The sequence below is a fragment of the Typha latifolia genome, chromosome 13 (genome assembly GCF_019914945.1).
Source record: "Typha latifolia isolate L0001 chromosome 13, TyphaL0001v2, whole genome shotgun sequence".
NCBI classification, from domain to species: domain Eukaryota; kingdom Viridiplantae; phylum Streptophyta; class Magnoliopsida; order Poales; family Typhaceae; genus Typha; species Typha latifolia.
The window spans coordinates 844308-856858 of NC_133098.1; the positions used below are offsets into that span (position 1 = coordinate 844308).

Consider the following 12551-nt stretch of genomic DNA (forward strand, 5'->3'; position numbering starts at 1 on the left):
TAGTTTCCATTATAAAAAAGTATCTTTAGTGGGAGAACATTGAATTTCTGACCATATTAAGTCTCCAGCATATTTTTATTACATGTCTAGTTTATTTTAAAACTTAAATACGAATCAAAATGTCTTCCGTCATGTCAGATTCGGCTCAGCAAAATTACTGAACTGGTCTATATAAAATGCTACCTAGAGCCGTTGAGTTGAATGACAGAAAATTTATCGAAAAACTATATATATATATATATAAAGTTGTTGAACCAAAAAGTGGCACACAACTATTGAAATAACGACTTCCTTAAAATGAATTAGATTTATTGAGGAAATCAATTATATGAAAACACAATAAATTATTTACTAAGATAAGTTATTGTTCGCTTCATAATTATTGAGCTAGATCCAATGTAACGAAACTCACATAAATTTTTATTTAAATTTTGAAGTGAACTAGACGTATAAAAATAATATGAGCAGAGACTTACTACAATAAAAGACTTGCAGAACAAATTATTGGGACAAGAAATATGTATTCCTAACTTTATACGTACATAAATATTATAGTTTAATTTGATTTAACTTCTTTCTTTGATTGAAAGACAAGTGAAAACTTAATGGTGTCTTATTAATACCGATATTACTGGAATTTGAATATAAAAATCCTCATACAATATAAGAGCCCTATAACTAATTGAGCATTATCTCGTTGGCTTATTAACTTACTACTCGTTTTATAATCATGACTAAATTGTAAAAAGTAATTTTTTTTTTTGTCAGAGTTAAATACTTAAAATTAAGCATTTAGGGTAAGTTAAAATTAAGCCAAATTATAAGGGATAAAGAGTAAAGTGCATATATATATATATATGCGATGAGGAATAAACAAGTACAGAGGTTCACTCAACTTCTCCCATAAGGTGGTCATGTCTCTAATATGCATGAGTGGCATAGATTGATGGAACAACAACTCCTACGGTCACTAATGGCAAGCTTTTTAGGAAGATAGGCACGTTTTGCACTGGGGCCCAGATTCTTTTTTATGCACCCCACGAGGGGGCATAATGTCAAAAGGACTCAAAAAACTCTATTACATGATTACATCTATCAAAGGTGACGAGCAAGGCCAGCTAAAAAAATTTGGTGAAAAAGTTGGAGTTGTTTGCAAATTGTACGATAGGTTTTTTGTCTTTGTTATCCCAAGATAATCCAATTTTCCCAAGTTTGGACATTCTTTAGAAAACCAATCCTATCTTTTGTTTGGCAAAGAGAGGTTGGAAGCTCGAGAATCAAGCCTGCCATAACTTTATTTGACTACCCTTTCTCTCATTCTTTTGTTCTTTTGGCTTTCTTTTTTCGAATTAAAAAGCATTATAGATGGAATAGAATAATTTCTCTTCACATGCACTGTACTCGGTCTCATCGCTGCTTTTTTTTATTCTTCCAATACAAGCAATCCACCCTCAAAAGAGAGTAAAGGCTGTCAATTTCACAGAAAATTAGTGTCTCCTTTGCTTTCCAGAGATTTCTTCTTCTTTTTTTCTTTTTCTTTTTTCATTTCACAATCTACTCGTTTATGTATCAATCAGTAGGAATAAAAACGCACTAGTTTTATACCATAATCCCTAATAATTGTACATTGTCCAGTAGCTAGAGTACACCATAATCAAGTCAAAATAGTGATGAAATCTCACTAGCTGGTAGGCATGGTAGAACCAAGAAGGAACTCAGCTTGCAGGACTTCAACAGATTGAATTTTACTTAACATCTGCAAATGTGGTTTCACGATGTAGTTATCAGAACATGGAAGATGTCACCTCAACGACTTCTGATACAACTTGGTTGTAATCTGTTTGCAGTTTCTCCTTTACTTCATTCTCTAGCTCCCCTTTGGTTGGCTTGGTTAGTACTAAAACACAGCAAGTAGGCCTCTTAGTGGTCCCAGCAGTTGCAAGATCCTAAAAGGAAGAGAAAGGCAGCCGTATAAGAAACATGTCAGTGATGGGAAGGTCTCTCAACTCCTTCTCTAGCTAGAATATATATATATATATATATCACTAGTGGTTTTATATTGAATGCAGATGAAATGGCTTGAATCTATAGCAACAAGTTGTAGTTTTGGCAGAGAAATATCACACAAAGCATATGCACAAAGGCTGGGCGAGTATACTTTTGTGATGATCCCTGAAGGGAAACACTCAGAAACTTTGTCATACTTAACCAACCAGCAAGTTGTGAAATTGTGAACATCAACGTTCATATGCAAGACAGCTTTCCCTCTAATATAATCAGACATCTTACTGAGTTATCGGCCTGGTGTTTCCTTCAGACATGGAAAGAGGTATGCATGATATAGAAATGAAGTGTACTTCCTGCAACATTCCATTCTTCTTATTGGCCTTGATGAAGCAAAACTTACATTGTTGATTATGATTACTGAATAGTTTGTATGTGGACTTAGCTATCAGTCAGTCAATACAAATGATAACTTAACAAGCAAATCCAAGGGCTGAACATAGCTTACCTTTCATTTGATGTGTGTATGCGTACATAAAATATACACAGCAGTTGTAAGCAGAGTTGTATAATACAATCATGCTTCTCAATAGGATATCATTTGATCTTGAGTGAGAGAGAGAGATTACAGATGTCGTAAGTTAGCAGTAACAAGAAAACAGAGGCGAACAAGATGGTTTCAATGAGGACTAAATGTGTACTATCATTGATTCCATTCAAATGGAAGGCACTACAAAGATGAGAGGGCACTATTTGATTCCATTAAAATAGTGTACTAGCATTGATTCCATTCAAATGGAAGGCACTACAAAGATGAGCAGGAACCAAGTAATTGCCTGGATGAACCCTTATCTAACAAAGGAAATAACTACGATTGAGGTGGGCAGAGAAGAAGAATAGCTATAGCCGATCAAATAATGGAGATAGGAGACACTATTGCTGGTAGGTAGTTTTACCTTGGTAGTAATCACTAAAAGATCTACACACTCTAAAAAGAACTTTTTCCGTAATAAATGTAAATGTAAATTGGCGGTGGAATTGATATTTCTGTAGTTTTACCTTGGTTAATTAAAATGTTAAATGTTACTAGCGATCATGCCATTATTAGCACAAAAAAAAACTAAAAGACAGGAAATATAAAAAAACTGACCTCTTTAGAAGGGACATATATATATGGAATATTAGCTTCTTCACACAGTATAGGTACATGAGTGATTACATCGATGGGAGAAATATTTCCAGCAATCACGCACAATCTGCATACACCAAAGACAGTTTAAGCAAGTGAAGCAAACTTAACGACCTTATAACAGCTTCAAGCCACTGAAATAAACACACACACAAATATAAAGTACGAAGGTTTGTTCCGGGATGGAATCAAGTCAGTGATATTACTACATGAGAATCAAGAATCTGCAACCTGAGTTCCTTCCTGTGATATCTACACAGTACTAGCATCCATAGCATTATGCAAAATGGCATACATTCTAATGGTCATGCCATACCCTATTAATCTATTCAACCAATAGGTATAGGAGAGGCTCAGAACCAAAGTACAAATTTTTTTTATTTTTACTTCCACATCTATATACTTTCTTCTATGCTGTCAACTGCTCAATAAGCTAGACTAGCAGCAGATCAAATAAATTTTAGATTGACTCATTCAGTAAACCAAAAAAGTGTAGAAGCTTGGAAAAGGGAACAACCATATAAATTAGTAAAATTTCCAACTTTTCACTGCAAGAGTACATTAGTGATTCATCTTTATTTTGCTCATTAGGCAGCTGATTTATGAATAGATTGCCCATTACCAAGTCATACAGCAGCAGGGGATATACTTAGAGAATAAGAAATTCTAAGCAACTGTTATTGTGTAGAGAAAAGTGATATTGATATTCTCAGTACGTTTTAAAAACAACAAGAAAACATATTCTCTTCAAGTATGTTATAACTAGACACCAAATTGGTAGAGTTGATTTTTTTTGCCAGTCTCAGTATGATCTATCTTTGCACGTACATGAACGGTACAATACTACATTGCAACAGTCAAATAGATGAAGATAAAACTAGAGAACAAAAACCAACCCTTTGTGGCCACGGCGAATGCTCTTCACTACCTCTTTTACTCCTCTTTTCAAGCACTTGGATTCAGAAGCTGGAAAGAAAAAGGAAAAAAAAAGGCCGAATCAAACACATTTGTACAAAACTCTAAATCAAAGTTACATTTAATATAGAAATCTCACGGCTGGGGCAAAGAACAAAATTTTAATATATGATGTTCTTTAACAAAGAAATCTAGGCTTCTAAATAGAAACTAAACCCAGTAAATTCCTCACATACAATATACATAGACTGAGTCTACTGCATATCTTACATCCATTAACCACTAAAAACTGTTTCTTTTTCTCATCGAAACAGGATAAAAATTCGACCAACCCAACGAGACCCACTGCTGAAAACACCAAAAGGATGGACCAAAAAAAGCGCATCTTTAGCATTGCAACCAACATATGGAAAGGAAAAGACCATAAAAACCCAATAAGAAAAGAGTAAACCAGCTGAAAACAACAAAATCAAAATGCAAGATACGCGAGTTCTTCGATCGAGTGGTTACCTCTTCTGACAAGCTTAAGGGTCTTCTTGCAGAGCTTCTTCCCCGCAAGGGGTTTCGCTATAGGCGCCAGAGCCATCATCTTCTTCTTCTCCTTCATCGACTTCTCGTTCTCGCTATCGCTGCCCATCTTTTATCACTTAGGGTTTTTGGCCGGCGACAGCTCTAGGGTTTTGAGGTTGGTAGTTATACCTAAAAGATACCAGTAATAAACGGTTTATCGGGTCGACTGGGGTGCGTTTGGTATTTGATTAAAAGATAGGGGTCAAATTAACAAATAACAAAGTAGGGTATAGGGCATGAAATGTAAACTTCTCTTAAAAATTGAATAGCCGTATCATAAGTTAAATATTAAAAAAGTAGGGTATAAATTATAAAATCACGAAGGACGTAAAATGAAAAGTGCGACGCTATTTTATCGGAGAGCGAACGACCCTATCTTCTTCTTTCATAATTCATACTCAAGACTTTGATCCGCAATCACCTCTGACCTCTTCCGGCCCTCCTCGTCGGAAATCCTGCCGCCGGAACCCTCGGCCGCCGCTGAGAGATCTGCCTGTGACCGCTTATTTTACGAGGTCAATCCACTTCCCCTTCTCCTCTCTCAAATCGCCATCTTGGAATTCCAGTAATTGTTCGTTAGTCTCACTTTTCTTTGGCGATTGGATCTATTTGAGGCCTCATCAAGTGTAATCTCTTCGTTTTTTATTGAAATTGCGAGAGAATTACTCTGTTAATCGGAGAAGGAATGATTAGAACAGGAGAATGGGAATGGTAGGGGGAAGAAGACCGATTCTTTTTTTTTTGTTGTTGAATTTTAAATCAACAAATTGCTGTTACGGAGTTTTACATTTTGTACCTTAATTATGTAAAAGTAAAAGAAAGTTGCTGCAATTACTTTGATGAATTGCTGCATGCCACGAAGCTATAACCTTGTCTATTTCTCTAGAGATTTTGCGAAGATTGTATTACTTCTATACAACTGTTTGCTGATGTTATAATCATCATAACAATCAGGTAGAATTTGGCATTTGCTATGTCAGCTTTCCGAGCTTTCTTGAATAGTCCTGTGGGTCCTAAGACAACTCATTTTTGGGGTCCTATTGCTAATTGGGGCTTTGTTGTTGCGGTATGACTTCTAAATTCTGTTCTTAATCTGTTGCTATGTTGTCTTGGATAAGTTATTTCTGAGAAATTAGTGAATGTTGTTATTGTTGCTTGTTTAAAATATGGAACTCATGTCTTGATGGCATAGATTGACGTATTCTACTCTTTAGGCATCAAAAGAAGACTTGATCCTCCCTAACACGTGATTACGATAAATTTCAAGTGTGTGTAGAAGATTAATTCACATGATCTGCAAAATAAGTACAGTAGAGTCTCTAATCATACATAGAGTGCAGTGAGATGACTGAGGAGCCACTTGCTAGCAAGAAAAATATCACTGTTTTTTCTTTCTTTTTCCTGCTGTCTATCAGCTGTTGTTAACTGATTTTTATATAATGTGTTTATTGAGGAAGAGGTTGCTTTCACATGAGAAGGGTCCCTTTAGAGCCTGCTCTTTAATTGTAAAAATTGTATGATCTCTCCATTCACTGTTAGATCAGCTCTTGTTTCTGAATATCGTGTTCATATAATTATATAATGTGGTTGCTCTATCAGGGTTTAGTAGATACACAGAAACCTCCAGAAATGATATCGGGTAATATGACTGCAGGTAAGCAACTTGAGCTATAAATATGTTCTATTCTCATTGGTTAAGAATCATTTTGAAACTGCTCATTGTGCCACAGTCATGTGCGTGTATTCGGGTCTTTTTATGAGGTTTGCATGGATGGTCCAGCCTCGAAACTACCTGCTTTTAGCATGCCATGCCTCTAATGAAACCGTTCAGCTTTATCAGTTATCTCGCTGGGCAAGAGGCCAAGGGTAAGGATGGACAAAGTGGTACTTCTTTAAATTTTATGCACCATAGGCCAATCGCTTTCACTTCATGTTACTGAGTGAGGGAGATTAGGTAGGAGAGGGAGGTCTTGTATTATTTACACTACGAAACATTCTGATTTAGTGCTTTTGTTGTCCTATACGTGTACTGTGCCTCTTGATAGTGCCCTACGACAGCATTTAGTATTTCTTTTAAGTAATGCTGCTTTAATTCGGTTGACATAAGATTCACTTACGAACTGTTTTTCAATATAACAGATACCTGGAGAAGAAAGAGCCCGATGCCGAGCACTAGCTCGTTAGCATTTCCTTTTCTTTCTCGTAATCCATTTGTGCGATTGCAATTCGGAGCACAAATATTTGTTGGACAGCAGCAATTAGGACGCAGTGTTTGCTTTATACTGTCTTGACTGTCTGTTTCTCCCCAGACTGCTTTTTGAACCTTGTATTCTGGTTTCCTGTGATTGTGTTTAGGCATCCAACTGCCAAACATAGATGAAAGATACAGAGTATTACATATTATATACTGCAAGGCAAAGGTAATTGCTTTCAAATGTATTCCTCTTCTGCATTCTCCCTTGTATCAATTGGTAGCAGTGATCATATCGGATGCCAGTCACTGGCGATTGTTTCGATAGTGATGCGACCGACTATTATGCAATCAGCTGGTTTCAGAATATCATCAAGTTGAGATCTTGTAAGTGTATCGAAGGCCATTTCTACTCGAGTTGGAAACTCGATGGCATGGCAGGTGTGGGGACGAACGTCTTCGATGTTGTATCCTATCTTGGGCCAGCGACTAATGGGCCTCATTAGCCTTCTCAAGTTGGCCCAAGTCGATCACATCGATATATTCATGTTTTTTTTTTTCTTCATTTTCTTCTTATATATTATAATTCTATATGGAGAGATTAAAACATATAGAATTATATGGCCTTAAATTATAGGCTCAACTAGTGCATGAACTCTTAGTTGGCGTCTTCAATTGATCAACTTGCATGGAGAGGGAAACTACGTAAGCTTCAGTCCTTCACATGGTGTTGTCGTCTGTGCCAAAGAACTACACTCCAAATTTGACCTATCTGTTTCCGTATAGACAATTTTAAGTTTTATTTGTACAATGAATTATATTTTAAAATATAATTTTTATTTATGTAATATGTCTGAATTTTACTGTATAAATATAAACATAAGTTATAATATGTTATAAAATGTTTAATTAAGAACATTAAAATAAAATTTTAATTTTTAAGTTAAAATGTTTGAAATAATTTTAAGGTTGTCATTGGAGTACTCAAACTTAAATTAGTTTGAAAAAAATATCTAAGCGCACGAGAATGATCATTTTGCGGTTCGAACGCACCTTCTAAACATTCAAAATCGTTTGCATATGCAAAAAAAAAAAACACTTTTGGTCATTGGAACACTTATTGACCGTTCGAATGTATAGTTTGAATTATAAGTAACCGTACATAGAACGGTCTTTCTCACCAGCAAAGTTGGAATCATTCCTCACAATTTAAGTGGAAAAAAGATAATTTGAAATGGGATAATATCATTTTGATTCTTATTAATCATGCTGAGCAACTAATGACACAAACTATTTAGGATTTATAAATTATAAATCATTATATACTTCAATAATACTTTATAGGAATATTTAGTAAATTTTTAATCAAAATATTATATACATATAGTTTAGATTTACTGTGACTTATTCTTTAAACGGGTTAACTCAGTGTCTAACCTTTCGGAGAGTTAATACTTTTATCTAATCTATAATTAGACACGGGGCTCATGATCGAACTGAAAAAATAATGGGACTATTTACTTAATTAGTTTTTGGGAAAAAAAACTGGAAATAAAACTAATTAAGATTGTTGTCCATAGTATGTGCCACAAAATAATGATTCAAAGAAACGTCTAGTCCTAATCAGATGGCAGGTAGGACTGGCATAATTGTGGAATAATTGTTAGTCAACGAGTTAGCTGGTAGGCAGCTCCTATTCCTAGATCTATAACTATTAATTGTGAGTTTGAAAAGTGTTTTTTATTTGTCAAAAATGTCGTGAATGTAGAAAAGCATCAATAAACATTTACTTTTGTGTGATTTATATTGGATTTAAACGCAAAATATATGCGTGGAAACTCTACCTCAGGTCTTAGTTCAAGATCCTTTAATTATATATATATATATATATATATATATATATATATATATATATATATATATTTTTTTTTAATATTTGCAAATCGCACTATTATATACTGTTGTTATATCTATTAATTAAACTTAATTAAAAATAAGAATATTACCAATTTTCCTAGGAAATTAGAGAAAATAATAGATAATTAGGTGAAGCTATTTATTGAGTTTCAGTGACCCAAACTTTGATACATAAATGCCAATTAATTTAATCCTATCGATTCCACCGGTCAACTTCTTCCGTAAATATGATGACCAGTCACCGGTCACCGGCACTGCGACAAAAGATCACATCTATAGTTAAAAATAGATATCGATCGTGAGAGAGAGAAAGAAAGAGAGAGGGTTAAATTTGATCACCACTTGCATGCAGTAGAATCTATATAAACCACTTAGTAATAGACTAGACAAAATAAAAAAGAACACCATCACCATGGAAGAAAACAAGCTTGTTCTTTTCTCCATTATTCTCCTCACTCTCCTCCCTTCCTTCACTAGTGGTTATGAGATCAGAGCAATCGACGAGCTCCAAAAGGTCGAAAAGCTCTCGCTGAGGTCTGCGGTCGGGCCGGAGAGCCTCGCCTTCGACCAGTCTGGCCGAGGCCCGTACACCGGCGTCTCCAATGGAAGGATCCTCAAGTGGCAGGGAAATCATCTTGGCTGGGCTTTGTTTGCCTTCAACTCTAATCATAGGTAACTCCATAACTATCATCTTTAGAATAGCTAATATAAACATAATAATATTCACTTACTTTAAGATTTTTGAATATTTTTCTTTTGCTTGGTAGGGATAAGGACTGTGGAATGAACAACAACTATGAAGAGTTCGAGAGCAAATGTGGGAGGCCACTGGGCTTGCAGTTCCACAAGGCAACAGGCAATCTCTACGTAGCTGATGCATACCTGGGGCTAATGGAGGTAGGACCCAATGGAGGACTGATGAGGATTCTTGCATCAAGTGCAAATGGAGTGCCATTCAACTTCACAAATGGACTTGATGTTGATCAACAAACTGGGGTGGTCTACTTCACTGATAGCAGCACCAAGTACCAAAGAAGGTGAGTAAAATAACATGCATATCTACAAGATGGCACCAATGTTATGATGCATTAAATGATGAGGTGTGAATAGTATTTTTGATCATTTAAGATGAGCCCAGTTTTGCAATCTCCAATCTCCATATTAATGCGTCACAATTTTTAACTAGCATATGTGATCAGTCTAATATATAAGTCCAAGTTCTTACTTTCTTATTTAGGAGCTATCGATATTATATATTGTACTTCATATAGCTAAAAGCTTTGCAGTCAAAATTAATTTTGGCACGTACTTCTCACTAGATCCTAACCTTGATTACAGTACAAATATTACAGGGTGGCCTCACCAACCTCATGGCCCCCAAAAATTTAGTCACTTTTATAATATTTAGCAAGTTTTCAGATCGGCCAAGTGGTCCAACCAAAAGATAATTGGACCATCTAATAATCTCTCATTCACAAAACCATCCAACTCCAACAATATATAGATAATCATATAGATGGTGTGATAAGTACTCTTAAGAATGGTATATAAATATGTGTATATATATATGTGTGTACTTGTAGGGATTATTTGTTTGCTGTGCTATCTGGGGATGCCACTGGAAGATTAATGAAGTATGACCCGAGAACAAAGCGAGTGACAGTGATCAAGAGTGGCCTTCCATACCCAAATGGACTATCCATTAGTGAAGACAACACTTACCTTCTAGTAGCTGAGACGTCTCCTTGTAGAATAATGAAGTACTGGCTTCGTGGCCCTAAGACTGGAACAACTGAAGTGTTTGCAGAATTGCCTGGTTACCCAGACAACATCAAGAGGAATGCCAAGGGAGAGTACTGGGTTGCACTCAGCCAAGCTAAGCTTCAGTTGAATGGTGTTTCGAAACAAGAACCCGGGCCGGCGGGGGTCTCCGGCTCGCCGTCTGATCATCCGGCCGGCGTGAGGTTGAGTAAGGAAGGTAAGATACTGGAGGTGTTGTATGGAGGGGTGTCAACCACCATAAGTGAAGTGGAGGAAAGGAATGGAGCTTTGTGGCTGGGCTCAGTAATTTTGCCATATGTTGGTGTTTACAGGGCTTAGGTTTGTTCCTGTGTACAGTTAATATTAAACGTGTAGTTTGTAGTAAAAGTGAGAAGATCTCCTTGTGCTTGTAATGAAATAGTTTGTTGCTTGCATGAAGCCATATATAAATACCATTGTATCCTCTGTAACTTTTTAAAATCTCAATTTGAAGTAGTGTTTTAGTTTAGAATTTCTTCTAAACAGTATATAGAACTGGTAAATTAGGAATAGTATATGAATTCGTCGCTCTAAGAACATATCTCCTGTTAATTTTGAACAAAGTGAAGCAGAGTGAGAAGAAGGCTAGCTTGCAAACATATCTCGATCATACTAACTTTTAACAAGCTACATTGCACATATCAAGCTAATGGAGAAATAAAGTTGATATCATCACAATAAGAACATATCAAGAGAATTCTGTGACAGACTAGACCATGAAGCTGGATTCATGGAACCTAGCAATGAAGTCAGAAGCCTTCTTGTCGACGTCCGGCTCCCCGACCCATCGCCCCCTGTCCTCGTCACTCGGACGGACTTTTCTCATGTACCTTGGCTCCCACTCACCCTCTTCGTCGCCGTGGTGCGACTTCTTGAAAAAGTTGAAGAAGAAGAAGATGCAAAGGAAGGATTTAGAAGAGGACTTGTTTCCATCCATTGCTCTCTGTTTGCTTATTTACAGAAAGATAGTATTGTATTCCTGGATTTATAAGAATTAGCCGTGAGCTAGCTTAGGAGGTTGTGAGGAATCCTCTTGGATTCTATACCAATCGCGGTCAATTCAATGGTCTAGATTTGGCGATTTGATGTAAGAATAAAGGGTGGTGGAGATACCATAGTTAAAAACATCCCCCAAAAGCCCAATGATTTCCAAGCCTCTGCTTTTGAGATTCACCAATCGTACAGGATTTCTTGGTTTCTAGATATTAACTTGTAATTGTGCGTTCCAGAGCACTGCTATTAACACTTGGGTCAATTGTCTGGAGGTGAATTATATGATTTGGGAGGTTCTACCGTCCATGCATCATGCATGGGTATAACTAGGCCTTGATAGCCTTTGATCTAAGAATCTATAGTACTTTGGCTAAAGTCTCATGCAACCCACAACAAAAGGAGCCCATCCCATTGGATTGCTACGGCGTTGAGTTTATAAATTTGAAAGAATTGCAACGTTGAACTATTTAAGTGTTGCATGATCCTTGTCTTAGACTCCACGAAGAAGCCTTTGAGCAACGTATTGAGATGGCTTAGAAGATATATATTCTTCCATGGAACAAGTGTTTTTCAGGTGATCAGAATAAAGTGCAAGATGTCGTCTACTTTTGATTATCCTAAAGGACCCGCCAAGATTAATTTACTTTATTCTCAAAGATACCCATTCCCTTTCACCACGGTGCTGCTCCTTATTTACTATTCTCCGGCTGTCAAAGTAAATTAATGGGATATTTTTTTTCAAAGCAATCACAAGTAATAGTTGCTCCTTTCTTTTACTTTTGACTAAAGTAGTTTCCCCATGAGTGTGGTTAATTTTAATTTTCCTCGGAGCAATAATTTTTCCTATTTTGACTAAAATAGAAAAAAGAAACAATTGGGATAGACTTAAATTAGTCACAAACTACTAAAAGGACTGCTACTTTTCTTCTTTCTGCTTCCCTTGGTCCTTTTGGTTTAGTTAGTTATTTATCA

At 36.2% G+C, this 12551-nt stretch overlaps 3 protein-coding genes across 4 annotated transcripts; 2 read left to right on the forward strand and 1 right to left on the reverse strand.

The window, feature by feature from the left end:
- Window positions 1-1577: 1577 nt before the first annotated feature.
- On the reverse strand, window positions 1578-4807 carry LOC140800477 (H/ACA ribonucleoprotein complex subunit 2-like protein). Its single transcript, XM_073155292.1, has 4 exons — window positions 4619-4807; window positions 4090-4159; window positions 3155-3260; window positions 1578-1946 (listed from the first exon to the last, which is right to left on the reverse strand). The coding sequence occupies exons 1-4, from the start codon at window positions 4743-4745 to the stop codon at window positions 1785-1787; spliced, it is 465 nt and encodes a 154-aa protein (XP_073011393.1). The 5' UTR covers window positions 4746-4807; the 3' UTR covers window positions 1578-1784.
- Window positions 4808-5012: 205 nt separating this feature from the next.
- LOC140800024 (mitochondrial pyruvate carrier 1) lies at window positions 5013-7113 on the forward strand. 2 transcript variants are annotated; one of them, XM_073154651.1, is made up of 5 exons: window positions 5013-5193; window positions 5633-5744; window positions 6278-6332; window positions 6409-6544; window positions 6818-7113. In XM_073154651.1, exons 2-5 carry the CDS (start codon window positions 5652-5654, stop codon window positions 6852-6854), a joined length of 321 nt encoding a protein of 106 aa, XP_073010752.1. In that variant the 5' UTR covers window positions 5013-5193; window positions 5633-5651; the 3' UTR covers window positions 6855-7113. The 2 variants fall into 2 exon arrangements, with proteins under 2 accessions (XP_073010752.1, XP_073010753.1); XM_073154652.1 differs by lacking the exon at window positions 6818-7113 and having other exon boundaries at window positions 5055-5193; window positions 6409-6548.
- Window positions 7114-9195: 2082 nt separating this feature from the next.
- LOC140800215 (protein STRICTOSIDINE SYNTHASE-LIKE 10-like) lies at window positions 9196-11058 on the forward strand. Its single transcript, XM_073154887.1, has 3 exons — window positions 9196-9458; window positions 9554-9823; window positions 10370-11058. Exons 1-3 carry the CDS (start codon window positions 9199-9201, stop codon window positions 10884-10886), a joined length of 1047 nt encoding a protein of 348 aa, XP_073010988.1. The 5' UTR covers window positions 9196-9198; the 3' UTR covers window positions 10887-11058.
- The last annotated feature ends 1493 nt before the right edge of the window (window positions 11059-12551 follow it).